This window comes from Glycine soja, chromosome 13 (genome assembly GCF_004193775.1).
Source record: "Glycine soja cultivar W05 chromosome 13, ASM419377v2, whole genome shotgun sequence".
In the NCBI taxonomy this organism is placed as follows: Eukaryota; Viridiplantae; Streptophyta; class Magnoliopsida; order Fabales; family Fabaceae; genus Glycine; species Glycine soja.
The window spans coordinates 27,314,762-27,340,042 of NC_041014.1; the positions used below are offsets into that span (position 1 = coordinate 27,314,762).

Below are 25,281 nucleotides of genomic sequence, written 5' to 3' on the forward strand. Positions count from 1 at the left end.
AATCACTCTTTCTGGCGAGGGCAACACACAAAGGTTGTGAAAGTCTTTTGATACAGCCAGGGTGTTCTTGAATCACTCAAAAATATAGGAGAATCACTCTCACTAAGATAAAAGAGATAAACTCTAATTTTTTGAATAAAACTCAACTTGTGTTTATTGATAAAATGGTTCAGCTTATATAGAAGCTTTACATCAGATTTTAGTAATGACCCACTAACCTAGAATTAAAAGAACTTAATGTCATTAACCTAGGGGATTAAAGAACTTAATGGCTGAGTGTAACTGAAATTGTGGCAACCAAAAGTCACCCCCAATAGCCATCAAGTCAGCCACCATTTGGTCTCCCAAAAGGTTGATGCCTAGGTTGCCAATTGGGCCCTTATTACAACTTGAACTAAACCTAACTAAAGCTCTTTTAGTTGATTAATCCAAAACATATTTTTGGTCAGCCAACTTTATAAGGATTGGGCCATTATTTAGATAAACTAAACACTATAAAATTGAGACAAAGTGGTGTCATTTAGTCCTCCTCCATTTGGGCCATGATACAACTCACAACCTTGGACTTTTCTCCTTGAAACTTGGGCTTGTATTCAAATAGTATGGACAACACTTGTTGAAGAGCTTACTTGACTTTCCTTGCTCTAGCCCTTGTCATAAGTCCTCCAAGTCCTTCAAGTGGATTTTTGTCCTTGCTCTTGGTCATGTCCTTATCATTCTCTCCCTCTTGAGAAGGATTTGTCCTCAAATCGGATTCTCCATCTGCATCAAAAAGAGATAAGTCAGAGACATTGAAGGTGGAACTAACATTATACTCATCGGGAAGCTCAACTTTGTAAGCATTGTCATTGATTCTTTCAAGCACTTGAAATGGTCCATCTCCCCTTGGTTGAAGCTTTGATTTCCTTTATTCTGAAAACCTTTCTTTTCTCATGTGCACCCAAACCCAATCTTCGTGTTCGAAAACAACCTTCTATCTCCCTTTGTTGGCTTGTTTAGCATAGCTTTTATTTTTCCTCTCAGTTTGATCTTTGGCTCTCTCATGAAGCTTCTTCACATAGTCCGCCTTTGCTTGACCTTCTTAATGCTTAAAAATAGAAACATTAGGCATAGGCAAAAGATCAAGAGAAGTTAGTGGGTTAAAACCATAAACAACTTCAAAAGGAGAACAATTAGTGGTGCTATGAACAACTCTATTGTAAGCAAATTCAACTTGGGCTAAACAAGCTTCCCAAGTTTTTAAGTTCTTCCTCAAAATTGTCCTAAGCAAATTTCCCAAAGTCCTATTAACAACTTTCTTTTGCCCATCGGTTTGTGGGTGACAAGTGGTTGAAAATAACAATTTAGTGTCCAACTTGCTCCACAAAGTCCTCCAAAAATGGCTTAGGAACTTAGAGTTCCTATCACTAACAATGCTCCTTGGCAAACTATGGAGTCTCACAATCTCCTTGAAAAACAAATCAGCCACAAGGGAAGCATCATCAACTTTTTTACATGGAATAAAATGAGTCATTTTAGAAAACCTATCAACAACCATAAAAATGGAATCTCTACCATTTCTTGTTTTTGGCAGCTCCAAAAAAAAATCCATGGATAAATCAATCCAAGGATACTCCGGAATTGACAATGGAGTATACAATCCATGAGGCTTTACCTTAGACTTTGCCTTTTTACATACAATGCAATGTTTACAAAATTTATGCACATCCTTTTTCATATGAGGCCAATAAAAATGTTCTTGTAATGTTTCTAGAGTCTTTTGGACCCCAAAATTCCCCATTAAACCTCGTTCATGTGCTTCACAAACAAGCAAATTTCTAGTAGAATATTTAGGCACACACAATTTGTTTTCTTTGAAAAGAAAGCCTCCATGTCTAAAGAAACCATTTTCTGAAAATTTTTCACAATTTTTAAAAATTTCTCCAAAAGTTTCATCATTTTCATACATGCTTTTAAAAAATTCAAGACCAATCAATTTTGTTTCAAGCATAGAAAGTAATGCATGACGCCGAGAAAGAGCATCGGCTACAATATTACCTTTTCCCTTTTTATGTTTAATAACATAAGGGAATTGCTCTAGGAATTCCACCCACTTCACATGCCTTTTGTTAAGCTTGCCTTGCCCCTTGATATATTTGAGGGACTCATGGTCACTATGAATGACAAATTTCTTGGGATAAAGGTAGTGTTGTTATGTTTTCAAAGCCCATACTAAGGCATACAACTCCTTATCATAAGTTGAATAGTTAAGGGTAGGACCACTTAACTTTTCACTAAAATAAGCAATTGGATGACCTTCTTGCATCAACACAGCCCCAATCCCAACATTTGAAGCATCACACTCAATTTCAAAAGATTTTTTAAAGTTTGGCAACGCAAGTATGGGGGCATTAGTTAGCTTTTGCTTAAGAACATTGAAAGCTTCTTCTTGTTTCTCTCCCCATTTGAAACCAACATTTTTCTTGAGCACTTCATTGAGAGGTGCTGCCAATGTGCTAAAACCCTTCACAAATCGTCTATAAAAACTTGCTAAGCCATGAAAACTCCTCACCTCGGTCACGGACTTAGGTGTAGGCCATTCTTGAATAGCCCTAACCTTCTCCTCATCAACTTGCACTCCTTTTGAACTCACAACAAAACCAAGAAACACAACATGGTTAGTACAAAAGATGCATTTTTCAAGATTGACATACAATTGTTCTTCTCTAAGCACAGTCTAGACAGATTTTAAATGATCAATATGCAAATCAAGTGAAGTGCTATAGATAAGAATATCATCAAAGTACACCACAACGAACTTTCCTATGAACTCTCTCAAGATATGGTTCATTAATCTCATGAAAGTGCTACGAGCGTTAGTTAGGCCAAAAGGCATAACCAACCATTCATACAAACCATATTTTGTTTTAAAAGTAGTTTTCCATTCATCCCATTCTCTAATCCTAATTTGATTGTATCCACTTTTTAAATCGATTTTAGAGAAGTAACATGCACCATGCAATTCATCAAGAAAATCATCAAGCCTAGGTATAAGATGCCTATATTTAATAGTGATGTTATTAAGGGCTCTACAATTGGAACACATACGCCATGTCCCATCCTTTTTAAGGACCAAAATCACTGGGACAGCACAAGGAATCATACTATCTCTTACCCAACCTTTGCTAATGAGTTCATCCACTTGTCTTTGAATCTTTTTGGTTTCTTGTGGATTACTTCTATAGGCTGGCCTATTGGGCAAAGAAGCTCTCGGAATGAGATCAATTTGATGCTCAATTTCCCTCAAAGGTGGTAGTCTACTTGGCACATTTGATGGAAACATATCTTGAAAATCCTTCATAAGAGTTTTAACACTAGAAGGCACTTCAAAATCATCAAAAGTGTTAGTGGTCAAAATCTGATTTTTGCAAAACAAGATGTATAGTGACTGTTTAGCACGAAACAACCTCTTGACCTCACTTTTTGTGGCTAAATAGCTCTCCCTCACTTTAAGTGTTTCACTCTTCTTTTGTTCACTCTTTTACCTCTCAAGTGTTTCCCTCCTTTTCTCACTCTCAAGTGTTTTGCTCACTTTTTCTTTTTCTCTTTTCTCTTGAAGAAGTTTTTCTCTCATTTTCTTTTGATCCTCACACACTTCTTGTGGACTCAATGGTTTGAGCACAATCTTTTTGTCTTGGTGCATGAAAGAGATCTTGTTGGTGTAACCATCATGATTGGCTCTTTTATCAAATTTTCATGGTCTCCCCAAAAATAAGTGACTAGCCTCCATAGGAACAACATCACAAAGTACCTTATCATTGTATTTCCCAATGGAAACGTCCACTTCAACTTGCTGCCTTACTTGCACCTCTCCATCCTTACTAAGCCATTGAAGTTTGTATGGCCTAGGATGTGGTTTAGTAGCTAAATGTAGCTTTGACACTAATCTAGCACTAGCCACATTGGTGCAACTACCTCCATCAATGATCACCATGCACACCTTGTCATTGATTAAACATCTAGTATGAAAGATGTTTTCTCTTTGGCTCTCCTCCTCATGCTTCAATTGACCACCAAGTAATCATCTAATCATCAATAAATCTCCCTCCGGAGTCTCCTCTTCCTCTGTGTACTCACTCTCCTCTTCTTCTTCAACATCAGATTCACTTATATATTCTCCATCTCTAAGAACCATGGACCTTTTGTTAGGGCACTCATAAGCATAGTGTCTTGGGCCTTGGCACTTGAAACACTTCACATTTCTACTCCTTTTAGAGGGTTCCTCTTGGGACTTTGAGCGATTTTTTGATGGGGTAGGTGTGGAACTACTAGAAGTATCAGCCCCATCTTTCTTACCTTTGTCTTTCCAACTAGAAGAACCAAAGTTGGTAAAACTCCTTTTAGCCACTCCTTTCCTTTTTAATTGTTGCTCTACTTGGATTGCTTTGTGAAGCAAATCATCCATTTCAACAAACTCCTACAGCTCAACAATATCACGAATATCATTAGTCAAGCCATTAAGAAATCGAGCCATAGTTACCTCCTCATCTTCTTCAATCTTTGCTTGAATCATGAGCACATCCATTTCCTTGAAATACTCCTCAACCCCTTTGTTGCCTTGGGTTAGTTTTTGGAGCTTGAATTTCAAATCCCTTGAGTAACTAGCCGGCACATACCGCTTCCTCATGATCCTTTTCATTTTCGCTCATGTATCAACCATTGGCTCTTCATTTCTTGTTCTCTCCTTTTGTAGCTTGTTCCACCACACAAGAGCATAGTCGGAAAACTCCATGGCGGCAAGCTTCACCTTTTGGTCCTCCTCATAGTTTTTGCATGAGAAAACATGCTCTATTTTCATCTCTCACTCCAAGTAGGCCTCCAGATCATTCTTTCCTTTAAAGGGAGGAATGTTGAGTTTAATACCATCAATTCGGTTTTGTCTAGGAACACCATTATTCCCTCTTCTCCTCCTTTCTTCTTCATTATGATCTCTATTCTCCATTTGATCCAACCTCTCATGGAGCGCATCATCTCGTTGTTTCACTAACCTCTCCAAATGTTGTATCAAAGCTTGCATTTGGAATTGCGAAAACCCCACTCCATCATCAGGATTAGTACCTGACATCTCAAACAAACAAATCAAATGTAACAAGACAATTATAGTTGTTGTTTGAATACCTCACCCACTCAAGTGTATCACACAATTATGGCTTTTCTCTAATGAAAACACTCTTGCCTTTTACCACTCTAATTCCCCTTGAGTTCTTAGGCAATTCAAGAGATTATGGCCATAGCAAAGAACAATTCACCAATATGTGTAAGGTAAGGTTAGAGAGACAAGGAAAAGGTTAACCAAGAAAAAGGCTAACAATGTTTTTAGGCACAATTGAAGGAAATAAAATTCAGACTTTAGGAATTCAAGTAACAATCCTTCATACAACCAATATATTACCTTAAAGAGATTTTTTTGAAAAAAAAGTTCTTCAAGCATGAACCATTCAGCCCAATTTTATTTTTTTTATTTGTTTTGCTTATACGAATTTCTATTTTTTTTTATATAACAAAGAGATCAAACAAGGGTTGACTTAGGATGGTCTAGGATTAAACCTTGATGGAAAATGCGGAAATTGATTAAGGAAAGGATGGAAAATAAGGTGGTTAATTTTGTGGGTCTTAATAAGGTGGTTCTTGGCATAAAATGGATGAATGGGATGGTAAAATGTAGGTTAAGTGGTGGCTGGACAGAAATATAGAAATGGCAATAACTCAAGTTACAGGGCTCCAAATGAGGTGATTCCAAAACGAGGTGAAAGGTCTCGTTTTGAAATTCAATTTAGGCTCAAGAATCACTTAATTTGAGTACATAAAATGGGAGTTATGGCCACGAGATAATTCTGGGCAGAAGTGGATTTTCTGGAATTGTGGTTTGAAAGAACAAGGTTGAAGATGAAAGGAAGGAAAGAATCACTCTTTCTGGCGAGGGCAACACACAAAGGTTGTGAAAGTCCTTTGATACAGCCAGGGTGTTCTTGAATCACTCAAAAATTTAGGAGAATCACTCTTACTAAGATAAAAGAGATAAACTCTAATTTTTTGAATAAAACTCAACTTGTGTTTATTGATAAAATGGTTCAGCTTATATAGAAGCTTTACATCAGATTTTAGTAATGACCCACTAACCTAGAATTAAAATAACTTAATGCCATTAACCTAGGGAATTAAAGAACTTAATGACTGAGTGTAACTGAAATTGTGGCAACCAAAAGTCACCCCCAACAGCCATCAAGTCAGCCACCATTTGGTCTCCCAAAAGGCTGATGCCTAGGTTTTCAATTGGGCTCTTATTACAACTTGAACTAAACCTAACTAAAGTCATTTTAGTTGATTAACCCAAAACATATTTTTGGTCAGCCAACTTTACAAGGATTGAGTCATTATTTAGACAAACTAAACACTCTAAAATTGAGACAAAGTAGTGTCATTTAATCCTCCTCCATTTGGGCCATGATACAACTCACAATCTTGGACTTTTCTCCTTGAAACTTGGGCTTGTATTCAAATAGTATGGACAACACTTGTTGAAGAGCTTTTTTTACTTTCCTTACTCTAACTCTTGTCATAGGTCCTTCAAGTCCTTCAAATAAATCTTTGTGCTTACTCTTGGTCATCTCCTCATAAGTGTACTCTCTCATTTTAAGAAACTAAATCCTTTATTGTTAGTTGAATTCAGCCTTCATTGAATAATAATAGTATTCTGTAAGCCTCAACAACCAATGCACATATATCTTTTTCTGTTGGATTTTGTCACCAAACACGAAGTTGTCAATTTCTACATGATCCGGGAAGCTAGCTATCACGAGACGATTGATCATCTTCACATGTCCAATCATGAAGCCTTTGATATATACTGCGAAAGTATTATTTGTTTACTCAATTACTATTTAACAAAAAAAAAACTTTAACGTTAGAGAAAAATAAATTTTGATTCAATCAACTAATGATTACATCAACAAAAACAAGTTTTTTTTTTCATTAGTTAAATTTGGATTCATGTACTATATGATGCCTATAACGAAGTTTCCACTTCATATAAAGACGTAAAATAACAGTTTTGACAAACTTTTAAATATGATAATCAAGTAACTACAAAATTATCATAATTACCTGATTAAAGATATCACTTTCTAATAATTGTTTAAAACTTTGAATCCCTTATTATAATGCCCTTTCAATTCTAATATCTTTGTTGGTAAAAGAGAATTTTTGTTCACTAGGCATATATAGATCCGCGTCATTGAAAAAATTATTATTTTACAGCCATTTTCAAATTACTATATTTTATCGATGCATGTAAGAATGTGACAAGATAACAACTTTTTTTTAATGTTTTTCCTGAACAAGCCATATGACAACTTTTTTTATATGCCCATTTTTTTTTAAGGTAAAAAACTTCAAAAAGTAACTAACTTCGTATGAGTGATTGGTTGAAAAAACATTAAAATAGAATTAACGGTGGTGGGATTAAAACAAAAAACAAAAAACAAACTGTTCCTGTGCAAGCTGCAAGGTGTATTTTGAACGTGAAAATGAGATGGGTAGTGGTTGAACAAAGGTGAGTGCATAGCACATGGATGATTTATTACCGGTGTATCACTCACATTCATCAGGGTATCAAAGAAAGTGACAAAAGAAAAAGATGTAACTAAGTAAGAACCAACAACAAGGTGTGATGAAGAAAAAGATGACATAAACAACCCAAAGATGGGTTCACGGGCCACTTACTGTTTCCTCTTCTCTTGTAATTAAATATATAAAAAAGTGTACACACCCCCCACTAGCTAGATGCCAACAATTCATTCACTCTTCAAGCTCGACGGTGTGTTGCTTTGAAGAGAAAAAAAAAAAAGAAAGAAAGGAGAGAAATAAATACTAAAATAATGTGAAATTCATATTTTATATTTTATTTTAATTCAAAATATGCATCCTATTTATTGTATATTTCATACCGCTATAAGAAACCAGCCTTACATTTTTTTGAACACTGTTCCAATCCATTTATCTTGAAAAAGCTGCAAAGTGCACCACTCCCTCTACAACACAGAATTTGTGCAGTTTAGCATCATATAAATGCCTAAAAAGTTAAATAACTTTTTTCCTTCTAAAAGTGGCTTAAAATAAAGATAATGAGTAAGCATGCTTAATATAATTAGCAGCTCCAATGAATGATCACATTATTTTTATATAGCAAGAGGTACCTCATTCAGCTCATGGATTCAGCTCCTTCTAGTTCTTGGCTGCAAGCCTTCTCCTTCTTAGCATTGGTTTGGTTATTTAACTGTGGATGTGTCCATGGAGCCTCCCCAGCAGTGAAAGTAGGTAACTTTTCAAAGGTGGAAGATGCTGGAAACTTCCACATCTACTATGGCCAGACCTTCAAAGTCATTAAGAATTCTGCTGATGGCCAGAGCTACCTTCTTCTCCAGGTGAGTATGGAGATATACTTTTTTTTTACTATCTTTGAATTCTTAAGTAAGGCAGGGTACTAATAGCCATAGGTCCTTAGGTTTTCTTTGGTTTTTTGTTATATAAGAAAATTATGAAATGGAAAAATGATAGGGACTTGTGTCTTTATTTTTTAGCTTACATGAGTATAAGAAAATTAAGGGTGTGTATGACATTTTTATAAGTTGATTCAAAATAATTTTAGAAATTGTTTTTCATAAGTTATGGCTTTATATCTGATATCAAAATAATATGACTATCTTTAGCACTTTCTCCAACTGAAAAAAAAAAAAAAAGAGACGATGATGTCTTCTGGGAAGATAACAAATTGATCAATTTTTAAGGCAAAAGACAACAAATTGATCGTTATGTTTAATACATTTGTATGATCAACCTATCTAGCTGCCCAGATCGTATTTTTTTAACAATTTGATTAGGGACAGTAGCTACCTGTATTAGCTAAGTGCCAAAGTCATTTCTAATGAAAGATAGGGGAATTTTAAAATAGATCTTATATTAGTATAGCAGTTAATAATAATAATAATAACCTGTAAAGGAAGATACCACGTTCTGTTTACTTAAATTGACTCTGTCGTTTCTTCTGTTGGAAATATGGAATCAAACATACAAATTACTATTTTTCATGTTTGCTGAATTTTTCATGCTATGCTGTGTTTCTAGCCTACTCAATTTTCTTCCATCAATTCTGGCAGAATAATTCAAGGATTGCATCAAGGACTAAATATTGCACATCAAGAATCAAATCATTTGTCATTCCATTGTCAAACTATTCTGTTGATACAACTTTTTTTCCGGGTATGCCGAGCATATTCCTATCTCCCTACTCTGTCTCACTCACCTTGTTCATTTTCTTTTTCTCTGGAATCAAGAATCTATAGCATATAATACCACAAATCGTACATTTATTCACCAAAGCAAATTAGAAATCAGCTCAACGAGCCGATGCTAAACCAAATGATTTGGCAATTCAATTTAATCATTCTTTTTCTTGACCAGCAAATTTATACTGTTATTGTATCTTTTTCACCTATGTTCTGACAAACTTTTTTCTTTTTCATCTGGGATTGGAACTCAAGTCTCCTTTGTAGAGGTGAGAATCCCTTATTACTGCAAGTTTACATATTAAACGGTTTTGTTGTGTTTTGCCAAGAACAAGATAGAAGAGTTTGCATTCCCTCTTTGCCTTCTTATTTCTTCATATTCTTGTTTTGAGCAGCTTTTAGGTTTAGTGGAGAGCTTGAAAGGCATAACCTCAGACTATGTGGCTTCTCCATGTGTGTTGAAACTGTATCAAGGAGGACAGCTAGAAATGTTCAATAATAGTGATTACCAAAAGCTTGCAGAGTTCTCTTCATACTTTCTTAGTGACACTGATCAGCAGCCAGCTTGCAATTTTGCAACTTTTGTTCCATTTATGGAAGATACTCCTTTGCAGGTATGCAACTAAAAATTACTCTCCATATAAATTTCCAATAGCCAAAAGGATAAGAACATATGTTTAAGGTAGTGCCATGGACATAGATTACCTGGATGTTTCTAAAACCAACATTTGCTTATGCTTCAGATGTGCATAGTATAGTTACTTCAAGAACCAGTAAACTGTAAACCTTTTCCATCCAAGCTTTGATTGAGAATTGTCACAGTTTGCAAAGCTTAGTCTTAACTCTAAAATCTTAATTTTTTGGCATTCATTAGATAAATCTTTCCTCCATAACGGAGAGTAAGAGTTCAACAATATGCCATTGATATTGAAAAATTAATAATATGCAGATATAAAGAACTTGTCATATATTTATCACAAGATAAGCTACTGGAAAGGAGTTGCAAATACACTTACTAATTGGATAGGAATGTTGATTAATTAATCATCATTTCCTTAATTAGGATGTTTTCCTTAATTATTCTCCTTTCCTTAATTAGCCTCATTTTCTTAATTAGTCATGCTTTCATTAATTATCCTTGGGCTTTATTTTATTCACTAAGCATAATAAATTCATTACTTTTAATATTATTTGCACAAAAACTTAAATGATATTAATTTAATAATTATTTGCTCAAAAAGAAAGAATTAAGAAATAAAAATTAAAATTCCTATAACAGAACTATTGCCAGCTAATACATGGATGATTCCTTACAAGTTACAACTGCATACCTAACTCTATATTTTCCGTTACCAAGCAGCACATTGGAGGAATTTGTTGTCATCCATCCTTATTTTTCTTGCACTGTATCATATGGTACATAGTACCATGAAGGATTTCCGGAAGAATGGTGTATTTAATCCAGTTTTGCCAGCTAACTTAATCTGATTACTGATGAAGAACCTACTTGAAAGATTCATAAAATATTTAAGATGCATATTAACTTATACACTCATCAATGAAAAAGAGAGATATTTTACCATTTATGTGCTTGGAATGCTTAAAGATTTACTGCATTTACTTTGATAGAGAGCAGAATGGATCAAATTCATGGGAGCTTTTGCAAATGTTGAAGCTAGAGCCAATCAAGTCTATACAGCAGTAAGCACACCACTCAGTCCAATGAATAACTAAAATATTATACGATTGAATATATTTTCAGCAACTTCTACCATCATTATTATTCTGTAACCTTGTAGTTCTTCATGTTGTTCAGTCCAAGTGCTAGACTGGACCTTTTTATTAGAAATTTCTACTTGGGGTCTTGCTAAGCCTAAGCTGTTGGGATTAGATTCTAAGAATTATTGAACAGAAGTCAACTAAGTTTTAGGATTAAATTCAGTTTGTTGCCTAGTCCTTAATTGTTTCAGTCTACATTACTTTTCCGGTTGTACTTTAGGGTGAAACTACTGTTTTTCTTGTATTTCTATTTGTTAAAATGTATCTTGTAAGCTGCTAGCCTATTACTATCAACTTAATTAAATCCATATGAATACAAAAGCACAGAAAATGCATTTATTTGTGCAAGGGCAGAAGAATTAGATTGAGAATCATATAGTTGAAAAATGGCCACATATTTAGTATTTTAGCATAAAACACAAGATAAACATAGTAGAATTTAACTACATTATCAAACAGACCCACCATAACTAATTCTCCTTTTGTGGCCTTTTAGGTGCTTGTGCAGACGGTTTGCTCCAGATATCAAACACATAAATTTCCAACTTCTTTCATCTTTTGAACATCACACCATTAATTTCTGAACATGAAAATGTGGGACCAGTTTCTCTGGGATAAAACAGAGCTGAAAACTTCCATTAGTTAAATCATTAGAATTCAGTCACACATTTACATACCTAGCACAGAAATTTAAATGTGGAATGCATCAACAGGTGGCAACATGCCTCTACTTCTTGTGCCATAAGTTTACTTTAAAATTCACAAGTTTGTGTGCATAAGCTAAAAGTTGCATTTGGAGATTACTCAACCATCTTTTTTATAATTTTCTGTGCTAATAACTGATTAGATTTTGTGATACATGTTAGTCTGACCAAGTGATTTGCTATCTTGTAGGTTAAGGTGAACTATTTGTGCTTGGCTAAAGTTGCCACAACTAGGACAACATTCAAGCCAACGGTAGCTTGGATGAGGTATAAAAATGTATGTATCTTTGATAGCACACATAGCATTACCTAATTCTTTCCTACTTCTTAAAAACAATCTTCCATGTACCTTTCCTGGAACTTTGTTACAATTTGCACATAAGGATGCTGTTGTTTTAGCATCTAAACAAAAGCAATAGACCCTCTAACCTCTATTAGCCCTTTCAAAATTGTTTCTCTTTTTCTCTCTTCAAATCATTTGGAGCCAACTACTGAACATGGCTTTTAGCCTTTTGTTCATGGATAAAAATGCATTAACATCTGAAATTTCATCATTTCAGGGTCTTTGGTCTTTTACACAGGAAAAGTATCAATTGAAGGTATCAGAACATAGCTGTTAGAGAAATTAAATATGGCATGAGTGATGTTTCTAAACTATAACTATTTTCTTCATTATTATTAGCAACCAGTTCCCATTGATTAAATGCTTGAGTTGTAAATTTGCACTATTATACTGCTCATACTTCATATTTTTCAATCACTTTCTTATTGCATTTTAGCGCTTATACTTTTTTTTTTGGTTATCACTTTCTAAACTTTTGTTGTGCAAACTTTGCAAACAGTACGTGCAAGATGCAGGCGGAGAGATTTTGGGTGCCAACAAAAACACTTACAATGTCTCTGATCCTGATGACTTGGAGGAATTTCATGCCATCCTATGTGTAAGTTGAATTATATGCAGTATCAGAACATTGAGTAACTAATATTATTGGAAATCTAAATTATGTAAAGCCTGTACTTAGTAGAACTTCTTGAAAAAGAAAGTTTTCTAAGCTATATCAATAAAAAATGTCATATGGTATCAGGAAAATAATGTAAAGCATTAGGCTTAGGATTAGGATTAGGATTGCCTCTACATTAGTTAACTGCATGATATACAGATAGTGTAAATCTATTTTCCATACTAATGGAATAGTCCATTAACATGAGATGATGCATGATGCTTTTTACATAGACCTACATTCTAATTTGTTGGAATTGAAAGTAATTCCAAGAATTGAAAAACAGAGGGGGTTTTTTTCATTGCCTTAAATTTCTTTTTGTTTATTAGTTTTTGTTGATTAAACATTATTTCTCATGCAGACTGCGGAAGTAGTCATTGATGAAACACTAACATCTGATCCAGTCAACTACACCATGTCAGCATTTATCCAAAATCTAAATGTTGAAGATCGTTCTTGTTTTTCCTTTATTTCAAACACAAGTCTATGGAGATATGACAAAAGGGTTTATAATTCTGTAGCTCTTGGTAAGTATGTCAATCCAAAATGCATTTATCAAATGCATTATGCATGTGTCTCTTACATATACACAAGTGTGTTGAATTTTAATGACTGATATGACAAATTCACTAGCTTTAAATTTACCTTTTAATTTAACTTCGGTGTTATTTGAAAGATGTTTTCTACATGATTTTTCTAGTAAAGTACCTACTCAATATTTATTCCTTGCTTTAGTGACCAAGAAAAAGAAAGCCCTCTTTAGTCTTATCATGGTAGTTTAGAAAATCCAATTGATCATTTGAGTTCATTTTCTATTTTTGCATGAAGCTTGTGCTACTTGATATTGATAACTTACTTTTCATTAATATATATTTATGTATGTGAAGACTGGTATAATGGAGCTGTGTCCCAACCTCAATTGGCACTAGCAGATCTTATTGAAGTTTTATTTCCCACTGGAAATTACACAATGACATATTTTAGGAACATTGCAAAGGTATATTCTCACTGCAGCTTAAAGTTAAAGAAATTGCAAGATGCTTTGTTGTATTTTCAACATCTCATGCTAATTCATCTTGCAGGGAGAAGTACCTATAAACATTGGTCCCGAAATGTGTGATAGGGACACATCCACAGCAATGGAGCCTACCATAGTAGCATGTGGATGATTATCTTTCAAGTTCAAAAATAGGTATAGTGTTATAAACAATCAACAGTCAACCGTCAACACTATTTTTTTTTTTTTTTTAATCCCAATTTTTGAATTTAGGATTTATACTTTGTATTTTATTGTTGTTATTATTATTTTCAGTCAGCAACTAGTATCTATAGCTTGACACACATGAGAATTCTACCTATTTCTGGTGACAATTTAACCATATATACTTGAACAAACATTTCATCTCCTTGGGTTAAAGAAAGAATTCCTGTTCCTTAATAAATAATACCAATTAGCGATTTATGGAGAAATTGTTGTATGATATGGCATCATAGTCTGTCCAATCTCCAAGTAAGATGGTTAAATATTAAGTAAAAATTGATTGAGATCATATAATCCCACACCATAAAATAATTTCTCTGATTCATGTCTATATGTCTATCCCTTATTTTGGATTATAACTTTTGGAGTACAATAATTTTCTTAAGATGTTACTACTTACTAATTATCAGTATATTCAGAAAGAAAAAAAAACTAATTATCAGTATTTATAATTAGTTACCCTCGCGATAAAGAGTCGTCACAATTTTTTATGAAGTTCTCCAAGTAGTCGTCCCTCTAAATTAAAAAAAATTCCCACCTTATTTGAGGTTTAATTGCTTCGATCATGCTTTTTTTGCTCTTTTTTTTTTTTCATTGAAAAAACATGAGGGTAGGTTTATATTCTATTTCTCCAATAAAAAGAAAGAGCTTTTATTCATGGAAAAACAAAAACGTGCATTCGAAATTTTACACCCAACATCTACATTACAGATTTTATCTTTATTAATTGAACCATTAAATAACCATATCATATTATTCTATCTTATCATATCAATATACTTAAAGATTCCCAAAAAAAAGGAAAGAAAAATCAATATCCTTACAGATTTTCTTATTTTTTTATCATGACCGCCAATTTGAATGAATGAATTATCATTTAATTAGTATTATTATTTCACGTGCATGGAATTTTTTTAAAAAATTTTGGAGGCAAAATCTCCCGCCCTATTCCTTTCTATAAATAGCTAACAAATGAATGAACCCATCATAAGTCATAACTAGGGTTTAAGTTTAAGCAAGTTTACGTGAAGTTAAAGTTACCGCAGAAGAACCAACACCTCACGCTCTTGATCACTTTCTTCCAAAGACGAAGCAATGCAACACCGGTTTGCTTAACAGCTCTATCCTCCTTCGATTCTTTCACAACTTGTTTCTACCAAAAAAATACTTTCATGTTTTCGATTCTCTTGTTAATTTATTAATTATATAAACTAATATTGTTTTGTAACCTAAATCACAGGTCTAAGATGAACAAGAGGCCACGTTCTTACGATGCCAATGACGAAGCCAATCCACGACGAAGCCCTCCGAATACTCAGTTTCGAAGCACGATTAATAGCACTGCTGCAGCAGCGAATGCTCTGAACGCAACACTAACAGTATATGTATGTACCTCTTTTGTTTCAATTTTTTCATTCCATAAAGTTTTTTGTTCATGATGGATTAAATTTCTCTAGTTAATTAGATTCTTATTCCTCTCAAGTTTTTAATATAAAAAGTTAACTCTGAGGTTAACAAGACCACCACTACACCCTAGAGGATAAATTATTGCTCGTCCACGTCAGTAATCTTTTATACAAATGATTATTTTTCCTACTTTTATAATTTTTAATAAATTTTAATTAATAAAAAGATTTGCATTAAAAAAATATATTTGATTAAATAATGTTGTGTACAGAAAGAGCAGCTCATCTCGAATTAATATATTTGATTAAATAATGTTGTATACATTTATACAAATGATTATTTTTCCCACTTTTATATATTTAATTTTATTATTCGAAATATTTGATGTGATTAAACTTATGTATACTTTGAATAATGTTGTGTACAGAAAGAGCAGCTCATCTCGAATTTGAAGCAGAATATCGACAAACCGCCACCGATCGGATTGACACTACAAGAGTCTACAATCAAATCAATAGAGGATACCGTGAATGCTAGTTATGAAAGAAAAAGGATCAGTGCACCTTTAATACCTAATGATTTACGGGCTGATATTTTTCCTGCTACTGGTCTTAGGATTGGAGAATATAAGGTAAGTTATGATACTGAATGCAGAAATAATTTGGGTTTTATTAAAAATAATACTCAATTCTTTATGTTTAAAATTAAATTTCATGCATAAATGTACATGTACAGTTTTTGGCTACACATAAAGGTACTTTGATGGTTGGATTTTACTATGCTACAAAAAGACTTGCCTGGGAGATATTTGATATACAAGGTGGGATTAAGTACAAGATTGAAGTACCATGGCAGAACATTTTGGCCATGCGAGCCATTATAGAAGAAAATAAGCATGGAATTCTTCAAATTAAGGTATATTTTCCTATTTTCAGTGACTTACTTTTTTTTCATCAGCTGGTTAAGGCACCAACATGTACCATTTTTTTTTTTCATCAGCTGGCTAAGGCACCCACATTCTTTCGCCACATTGATCCACCAAATCCACGAAGTCATCCTAAATGGGAGCCATCAAATGACTTCACGGGAGGTCATGCTTTGAAACACCAGTATGCATTCCTTTATATTTATTTATTTTATTTTATTTTATTGTTATGATTATCTTTATTATTAACTATTCCTTTTGAACAGGGTACATTCCCTTGGTTTTCCTCCAGGAGATCTTGACAAATACTATCGGAAACTGATACAACATGATAATCGGTTATTACAGTTGAGCCAAGTATCATTTTCGAAATAAAGTCCTTGTAACATAAACACTGCATCGATGTTTTGAAATCATGTAGCTACTGAAGAACTACCATCGATTTAGACTAGGGTTGATAGTTTCTTTTAATTAGGATTTTATTTTGTAAATAGTATCTTTTATTTTAAATAAAGATGATAAAAATAAACCAAAGGAAGAGACGACGACATTCTATTTTATTTTTGTATTAGACGATGTTCTATATACTTTTGTGGATGAATGTTGAATTGTGAATTCACTTTTGAATTCTCTTTGAATGCGTTTGGATAGAGAATTTTAACTGAGGAAAGTAATTTATCAAGAGAATTTGAATTTTTGTAATTTAGAATTCATTGTTTGAACACTTTTTATGAAGAATTTAAAATTTTGAAATTTTAAAATAGAATTTTAAACAACTAAAAATCTGGAATTTCAATTTCCTTCTAAAGGGTGAGAAATTAAAATTCTCTTCTTACCGCCTTCTTCAAGAAACAAACACCGTTTGAGTTCCTAGAATATCGATCGGGTGTGAACACACAGGAGGAACACATATAACTAGCACATCAATCATATTTTCTTTTTTTTTCATTCATTTTTTTCATCCTCATAATTTTAATTTTTTTTATCCAAACACAAAAGAAATTAATGAGAATTTCTCTTATCCAAAAGAAATTTCTCATAATTTTAAATTCACTCATCCAAACATATAACTAGCACATCAATCATATTTTCTCTTTTTTTCATTCATTTTTTTCATCCTCATAATTTTAATTTCTCATAATTTTAAATTTTTTTAAAATTCACTAAAAGATTAATTTCTTTCCTTCATCACTTATTAAAATAATTAGTTTTAATCATTTATTACAACTTGTACCATTTAGTTTTAATATTTCCCTTGTACGTCTATAAAAGGCACCCTGAAGTACAGATCCCCTGTATAATTAGTTTCTTTTTGTACTTAGTTGCATCAATTAGGTTGGTAATGAATAGCGAATCAAATTTTAGTGAATTAATTCGTGTTTGAGAGGAAATAAAATTCTTCTGCATGCTGCTATTTTTTTTATTGGTTATTACATATTTAGTATCTCTTAATTAAGCTCAATACAATTATATATAACTTTTGCTAATAAAAAAATGTTAGTTACAAATTAAATTTCTTGTGTGTTATGCATGTCAAAATTTAAATGTTATTTTCTAAGTTAAGATTTTTTTATTGCCCCCTTAAAAAATAATATTGAAGTCCTTTGTTAGTATTTATTTACGCTATGGTACATCAATCAATTAAGTTAGTTTTTAACTTTTTTTTATTAGTTAAAAAATTTGTTTAATTGTTTGATAAATAAGTTTTTTTAAATAATTTATATTATTCTTTTAGTGAATTCTAATATATTTTTAAGTGCCATTTGAAGTAATTTTTTATGAAACGCTAACTTTTAGCTTTTGATTTTTTATATTTTATTTTCTTTTTATCCTTAAAATATTTATTTAATTTTCTTATTATTTTTTAAAAATATATTATTTATGTCATTTTACATTTTTTAATTATTTTAACACTTAATTTTATCAAATACTTATGATTAATAAATTAACTTAAAAGCTTTTAATTATAGATTTTCAACTTTCAACTAATCTTGTAAACATAACCTTAGTATATTCCTCTAAGTAAAAAAAGAAAAAAGGTAACCTACAAGGTCGCCAGAGCTGTCTATCTTTCTATATGTTTCATTTAGATCTCCTCACAAATCTTATTGATCACAAAGAAATAGTTGTCATTTTGTAGTAATACAGAATTTATTTTTTAAGAACATGAGATATATATATATATATATAGAATAAAAGATCAAAGAAAGATATCACTGATGAGTCGTGTCCCATGATATACCCTAGAAATTGACTTGCTTACTGCTTTGTGATTGAAACTTAATGCCATTAAGCTCCAAATAAGCTGAAAAGAAGCAAGAATTTCGTAAGTTTATGCACATGTGAAAATGATGAACTAATCCAAGACAATTAATTAGTTAAATCTTACCTTTGCAATCCAGACTGTGAACGTTTGCTGCAGCAAGAAAGAGAAAAAAAGGGGGGAGAAGGAAAAAAGATGTTAGAGGAAGTTCAACATTTTAAGTAACTTCAATTTTGTTGCTAAAAAAAATCTTTATTGATGGTGCAGCATACCTTGTGCCTTGTTTTTTGACACTTTGCTTCTTGGACACCACTGGTTGTGGTTGTTGAGGTTCATGATTTGGAACAGGTACAGTCTTCACCTGTAGCATTGACACATCAAAAGTGGTAGTTATTCTTATTGTATGACAATAATTGTTCTGTATTTGTTTCTAACAACAAAATATGCTGACTTACCAAATTCTTGTACATAAGATTGTAGAACATCTTGATGTATCTTTGCTTTGCCTCTTTTTGTTCATTATTCACCCGCCTCCAGAAGGTATAACTGCTCCCCATGTTCAACATCTTGTTTGCATAGATCTTCCATGTATAGCTACAAAACAAAGGCATCAAAATGGAATTTGATTAAATGTTGCTACCAATGCATTATAGTTTGCGTACTACAGAAATAGTAATCTATGAAATTGATGTTGCACGTGTTTACCATTCATTTATGCGCTGCAATCCGGCTGCTGAAATTCTATTCCAATGTGCTGAATCTTGTAAGCATTTTTCAAAGAAATCAGCAATTTTGTTGCTTGATTCTTCTCCATTGTGAGGATCAATGTGGAAGCCGGAGATCCCGTCAACAATGATTTCTGCTGGACCTCCTTGGTTGGTAGCAAAAGTAGGCAAACCACAGTTCATAGCTTCAATGACAGTGAGACCAAATGCTTCATACAAAGCAGGCTGCACAAAAGCTCCCTTTGTGTCAGCAATGAAGCGGTATAGCTCTCCATTTCGATATCGATCAGTTTGTGCAGCAATCCATCTGAATTGACCCTTGAGTTGATACTTTGCTACCAAATCATGCATCTTTCTTATCTCTGCCATTTCCTCCCTATCTTTGGATTTCAAAGGGTCAAAGAAGCCTCCAACTATGACAAGGTTCACCATCTTTCTCAGTCTTTGGTTATTCCCATACCACTCAACTAAACCGGTCAAGTTCTTCACAACATCAAACCTTGCCATTGAGAAGATTATAGGTTTTCTCCTGTTTTCTAGATATCCACTGCTTCAAAGATATATATTCAGCAGAGAAAATTAACCATTTTGGAAGAATATAGTAATTCTTATCTAAACATTAAACACAAAAAAAGCAGCAACTGAGTCTTACATATGCTCATTGGTATCCACTTTACTGTACAACAGGTCTTCAATGGCAGGAAAAAATTGAGTGAGTCTTTTGACTTTGTCTGTGTAAGGGAAATAGACAGACTGGTCAGCTCCAGGTGCAGCTATGTTGAACTTGGGATCAAATACATTTATCCCTGAAACAACCCTACACAGCCCTGGGAGTGTAAATGCAGCATGACTTTCATATTGTCCTGGTCTATCTTTGCTGCAAACAAGAACTTTCAGAACTAAATATGTTACAAACTTCAATTGATTTTTCTTCTTTATTTTATTAATTCTCTTGTTTCTATCAATTTTGATATTGGTACTATTTTATAAACTATGTAAATAAATTTCTTGAGTGTGCCAGACAAAATTCCATTTTCCAGGCAATCAAGAGAAAGGATGTCAAAAAATATTTCTAACCTTCCTGCAATTTCCTGATAGGTGCTGGTTATGATGAAATCTGATGCATTCATTGCAATTGTATCAGCCATGAATTGACAAGAGAAGTGATACTTGGGATCTAATTCTTTCCACTTGACATCTGAATCTTCATACTTAGTCTTCTCTAAAGCATGTGCAACAGTTCCCTGGTTTCCAAGCAACCTGAGGAATTAATTTATACAGCAACAAGGACATCCTTACAGCCACAAAAGTTGCTGAACAGGAAATTTTCAATAAGAGGGTAGTAACCTGAGTTATCCTAAGTTTGTTAGCCATAAGAGATGCTACCAAATTCCCATCAGTGTAATTTCCAATAATAAGATCTGGTTTTCCATCCATGAGGTTGAGAATCTTGACTGTGGCATCCTATTAACAAAAACCATAAACTGATCGGATAGCAAAATTCATTACAGGTAGAAGCTACCGAACAAGTGTTAGCATATATATACCTTAGTAAACCTCTCAAGATAAGGATAAATGTCAAAGCGAGAGACCCATTGGCGCAAGATTCCTTTATCTGTGTGAAAAGGAACACGTAGAATGTTGGAGTGTTTGGTATCAATGATTGGTTCCAACTCCTGATTACACTTGGTTCCTTGAGCATCAGGGATGAGCCTTGTGACCTGTCATGGCCAATAATATACTTGCATAATTCTATTAAAAAGTAAGTTGTACATATATAGAAAGGGATCACTTGTATGTTTGATAACTTACTACAAGAATCTGAGGCTTTACATTTAGACCTTGTTGCTTAATTCTGAGCAACAACTCAGCTTCAAGAGCTCTAACTTGATCCAGTATGTAAACTACCTGTTCCAAATTGCACAATGTTAAAGTTGGCAAGGATTGTAAATTCATTTCCAAGATTCTCACTTAATAACTCAAGTTAAGAAATGTTACCTGTCCACCGGTGTCTGGCAAGCCAAGAACATCTGCTTGTCCAAAATAACCATGTATAGAGAATATCACAACATTGAAAATTGTAGGAACCCTGCTAAAAAACTTCTCCAAATTCACTGCATCTGGAGCTTGTAGTATTTCTGATAGAGTTCCCATTGTCTCCTTCACTCTTCCTGCAGTATCTCCCCATCCTCTCTCAAAACCCCACTCCTTGAGCCTATGAGTGAAAATGATATTGATTATTAAATTAGTAAGTAAAAATATAGTACAATTTTAAGAAACATGAAGGGGTTTACTTTGGCTCAAAATCCTGATAAGGGGCATCCTTGGGAAGTGCTGAGAGATGTCCATCAGCCACCATCAGTGCCAGCTGAAGCTTTGCAGCAGAACTAAGGGTATCACTGATCATCAGGCTCTACCATTGTAGATGACAAAAGGGATGATTAATGACAAAAGTATGTTTAAAGGAAAAAAAAGAAAGTCGTTGGTAATGTTTTATCAAGTTTGATGTTGTGCTATTCCACTTACTTCTCCTTGATGGTTTAGTGATACTAAGTAGTCCACTATAGGTTGTGTTTTTGTTAGTTTCCCGCTAAACCTTGAAGTTAAGAACTTTGAAACGAAATGGAGTCCATTTCCAATTGAAGAAGGCAGGGTTAAGTTTGGAATAGGGAAATCAAATGCTCCAAAATCTGCTTCAAATGAGTTTTCATCGTTTGCCCTGAAACATAGACCCAAGTTAATGATCAATAGATTGTTGCCGAAACATATCTAGCTGTTGTAGACTACTTTCATGTGGCAAGGTACAAATATTGAACACTTGAGTTGTTATATTGGGCTAGTGCATCTCTAGTCCTACACTTAAAAGAAAACACTGTATATTAATATGATATGACAATGACATACTTCAATTTATTACTTGCTGTGATATATGATTTATAGCGTACTAGCTTTAAGTTAATTACAGTATAAAATAAATTATGATTACTAATCTAATCACCTGTGAGACTTCTTTTTCTATTTTCCCCCTCAATCCTTGTAAATTGTTGCTTAAGAATTTGCTTACAATTTATTATTTGTTGTCCGTAAATATTGAGCTGGACCAACTTTGGAAATACTATAGAATTTTTCTGTGTAGTTTTTCACGTCATTTTAAGAATCAAAGCTACATTTCTGCTGGTTGTCACTTGTCAGGGTAGAGGAAATTTCAGTTGTGTAGCTTTAATATCCATACAAAGGGAAAAGTGGAAATAGATAATCATTGATGAGAAATTAAGTGGCAGAAATTTTTTAAGTTCATAAATTGCTATTAGGCTACTACACAATGCTACTAGATTGTCTTAAATAACAATAACTAGTGAATATCTTTAAATTACCTATTATCATTGATTAAAAATAATAATGCATTATCTGAATTGGGGTGAGTAAGCATTGTTAAGAAAATAAATGAAAATGAGGGGAGAAGGGTGACACTGACAGAAGTTGTTTAGAAGGTTAATCAATGCAAAGAAGGCAGAAATGGTTGAAACTTATAAAAATGAAGAAACATGACATACCATTCTTCGTCATATACACTTTCCTTGAATTTGAGGTAATCTGTGGAGGATATAGGTTCAACTGAAAGATCTTCAGAGCTCACTCTTACAAATTCCCAAACTCCAGGATTTGGCCTTACTGCAAAGGCAACATAAGGTGGATCAACAGCAGCTTCCTGCAAGTATATCAAGTGTCCAACATTAAAATCCAGAGGCTAATAATAATGTCACATTATAACATTCACAAGGTGAATAAAAAATAAAAAAGTAAAGTAAAAACCTGTGTACAACTCAATAAGAAGCCAAGGTTCCCCTCCAACACTTGATTCCTCTCATTGTTGTCGTCTATGACATGCTCCATTTCTTCCATCAAGTCATGAAGTTTCATAATCCTTCTCCCCTTCTCAATGTACTTAGCAAAGCACCTCTTCACATGGTACCAACTTGGCCTCATTGCATTATCAGGCATGTCATTGGTTACCAATTCTTTGCCTGTCAAGAGCGGTGAAGAAGCCATTTCAAGAGAGAAATAATAATAATAATGAAGGAATTAAGGTTTTGGAAAGTCCTGAAGGAAGATGGTATGTGGTTGTTGCTCTATGGAGATGTGCCTCATTCTCAATTTATATGCTTAGCTATTTACGTGTACATTATTATTATTATCATGTTTAGTGATTCGTGACATAACTTTTGGGGGTAAAAATGGCCCCATTACAGAGGCGCATGAATTGAGGAAGAACCTAGCTTTGCCATGAACAATGTGAATGGTATCTCTAAGTCAGAATTATTCTTTTCTTCTTTGTGTCTCGTTGTTGTGCTATATGGTTGTGTGTGACCATGAGAAAAAGAATATGCAAAAGCTGACATCTTCATTCTTCAAGGCATTTGCTATAACTGTGTGATGCCTTGTCGTTGAGTTTCGTCCAAAGTTGGTTTTTGTATCATAGTCTCTTTGCTAAAATAAATGTCAACTGTGGATAACTAGAAAAGTTATTTTGTTTCAATCACTTCGCAATTTAACGTCAAATCTATGTACGAGAATAAAGCATTCAATCATTTGGATTTTCTTAATTTTTCAGTCTAATGTGTTTGATTTAAAATTTAAATTTAGTTTAATTTTCAATCTAGAACAATTTAAGAAAATATATTGGATTATAATTTCAAAAGATTATTTTAACATAAAAAAGTCTCATGGATTTCAAAGGCTTAGTAAATTTTTTTATTAATAGTTTGGATTTTAATAAATTTATATAATAAGAATTTAAAGTATCTGAAAAAAATTTATAAGTTTATAAGATTTAAAAAGATTTTATAAATTTTTAAAAACATTCAAAATTACAAGAATTTCGGAAAGAAATAATAAAAAATGATAAAGTTTGAATAAAAAAACGTAAAATCAATATAGTTTTTTAATCTTTTAATAATTAAATTGATTCTAATCTTATGTCCTCATATATTAATTCTTGTTACAATAATACCTTCTCATTCTTACTTTTAGATTAGAACAATAGATTTAAAATTATACATTAGTTTTTTGATTTTTTATTAATTATTATAATTATTTCATGATAAATTCAATGACATGTTTAAATGGAGTATAATAATAAGCATAAACCAGAAGGGAGTGGTAAGGGTGAAAATTTTGTAAGAGGATTATGAGTTATGTGGATGACGAAATTAAGGGTGACAGTCATGAAAATATTATGTCAAGTAGGTGATGAACATAGTCAGTGTAAGGAAAATATTATTAGCTTTAACACATAAGACAAACATTAATTTAATTTAAAAAACAAACGAAAAAGTGCATAGGAAAGGTGTATATTTGACATTTTTTATTCTAAAAGAATAAGAGAAACATATATGACATACACATCTTGAAGAATATTGAAGAGAGATGACATACACATCTTTAAAAATATATATTTATTTAACAGTTATCTTTGGCTTAAATATTAAGATTTGATATTTTTCTTATTTATGGCTTGAGATATGATAAGGAGAGATTAAAAGAGGAAAAGATCGAGAAAATATCCAACATATCAGGAAGTCTCAAGAAAATATGATTAAAAGCAAAACAAATTCAAAAAATATCAAAAATATCAAAAAGGAAGATTTCTAAAAAGGAGGAGTCAAGCCAAGCAGAAAAGAACACCACATAACCCCTCTCCTAGGGGTTTCATTTACTCCCTTCCTTTCTTTTACCCCTTTTATCCCATTAGTTATTATACCTCATCCATTGTAAAGTCCTCACTGACCATGAGTGGCTAAAAGTCAAGCGATGTATGATGTACTCACTATTTATTAATGCAAAGGTGTTTTCTATTCTATTATCTTTTTTGCTTTTATCCTGCATTATTCAT

The 25,281-nt window shown here is 33.0% G+C and overlaps 3 protein-coding genes across 3 annotated transcripts; 2 read left to right on the forward strand and 1 right to left on the reverse strand.

Annotated features, from left to right (window-relative positions):
- Positions 1–7,998: 7,998 nt before the first annotated feature.
- Positions 7,999–14,209, forward strand: LOC114381346. The gene is made up of 11 exons (XM_028340579.1): positions 7,999–8,462; positions 9,195–9,297; positions 9,579–9,592; positions 9,719–9,937; positions 10,953–11,024; positions 11,997–12,083; positions 12,367–12,405; positions 12,649–12,747; positions 13,169–13,334; positions 13,695–13,804; positions 13,890–14,209. The coding sequence occupies exons 1-11, from the start codon at positions 8,202–8,204 to the stop codon at positions 13,974–13,976; spliced, it is 1,257 nt and encodes a 418-aa protein (XP_028196380.1). The 5' UTR covers positions 7,999–8,201; the 3' UTR covers positions 13,977–14,209.
- Positions 14,210–15,083: 874 nt separating this feature from the next.
- Positions 15,084–16,941, forward strand: LOC114381063. The gene is made up of 5 exons (XM_028340238.1): positions 15,084–15,453; positions 15,903–16,106; positions 16,211–16,390; positions 16,475–16,584; positions 16,667–16,941. The coding sequence occupies exons 1-5, from the start codon at positions 15,316–15,318 to the stop codon at positions 16,773–16,775; spliced, it is 741 nt and encodes a 246-aa protein (XP_028196039.1). The 5' UTR covers positions 15,084–15,315; the 3' UTR covers positions 16,776–16,941.
- A 1,521-nt stretch (positions 16,942–18,462) lies between these two features.
- Positions 18,463–23,530, reverse strand: LOC114381373 (sucrose synthase 5-like). The gene is made up of 15 exons (XM_028340614.1): positions 23,202–23,530; positions 22,943–23,097; positions 21,915–22,107; positions 21,683–21,801; positions 21,387–21,603; positions 21,201–21,296; positions 20,936–21,109; positions 20,736–20,852; positions 20,466–20,632; positions 20,041–20,265; positions 19,369–19,935; positions 19,119–19,257; positions 18,936–19,024; positions 18,790–18,816; positions 18,463–18,705 (listed from the first exon to the last, which is right to left on the reverse strand). Exons 1-15 carry the CDS (start codon positions 23,436–23,438, stop codon positions 18,690–18,692), a joined length of 2,538 nt encoding a protein of 845 aa, XP_028196415.1. The 5' UTR covers positions 23,439–23,530; the 3' UTR covers positions 18,463–18,689.
- Positions 23,531–25,281: the final 1,751 nt, after the last annotated feature.

What these genes read in the sequence shown, in the direction of transcription:
- LOC114381373 (XM_028340614.1), bottom strand. Translation starts at nt 23,438, where the DNA reads ATGGCTTCTTCACCGCTCTTGACAGGCAAAGAATTGGTAACCAATGAC. An exon ending in TATCAGGATTTTGAGCCAAA is followed by an intron (nt 21,604 to 21,682) that starts GTAAACCCCTTC and finishes TTTCACTCATAG; the next exon opens with GCTCAAGGAGTGGGGTTTTG. An exon ending in ATCTTGAGAGGTTTACTAAG is followed by an intron (nt 20,853 to 20,935) that starts GTATATATATGC and finishes TTTTGTTAATAG; the next exon opens with GATGCCACAGTCAAGATTCT.
- LOC114381063 (XM_028340238.1), top strand. Translation starts at nt 15,316, where the DNA reads ATGAACAAGAGGCCACGTTCTTACGATGCCAATGACGAAGCCAATCCA. An exon ending in ACGCAACACTAACAGTATAT is followed by an intron (nt 15,454 to 15,902) that starts GTATGTACCTCT and finishes TGTTGTGTACAG; the next exon opens with AAAGAGCAGCTCATCTCGAA. An exon ending in ATGGAATTCTTCAAATTAAG is followed by an intron (nt 16,391 to 16,474) that starts GTATATTTTCCT and finishes TTTTTTCATCAG; the next exon opens with CTGGCTAAGGCACCCACATT.
- LOC114381346 (XM_028340579.1), top strand. Translation starts at nt 8,202, where the DNA reads ATGATCACATTATTTTTATATAGCAAGAGGTACCTCATTCAGCTCATG. An exon ending in CTTGGATGAGGTATAAAAAT is followed by an intron (nt 12,084 to 12,366) that starts GTATGTATCTTT and finishes TCATCATTTCAG; the next exon opens with GGTCTTTGGTCTTTTACACA. An exon ending in AGGAAAAGTATCAATTGAAG is followed by an intron (nt 12,406 to 12,648) that starts GTATCAGAACAT and finishes CTTTGCAAACAG; the next exon opens with TACGTGCAAGATGCAGGCGG.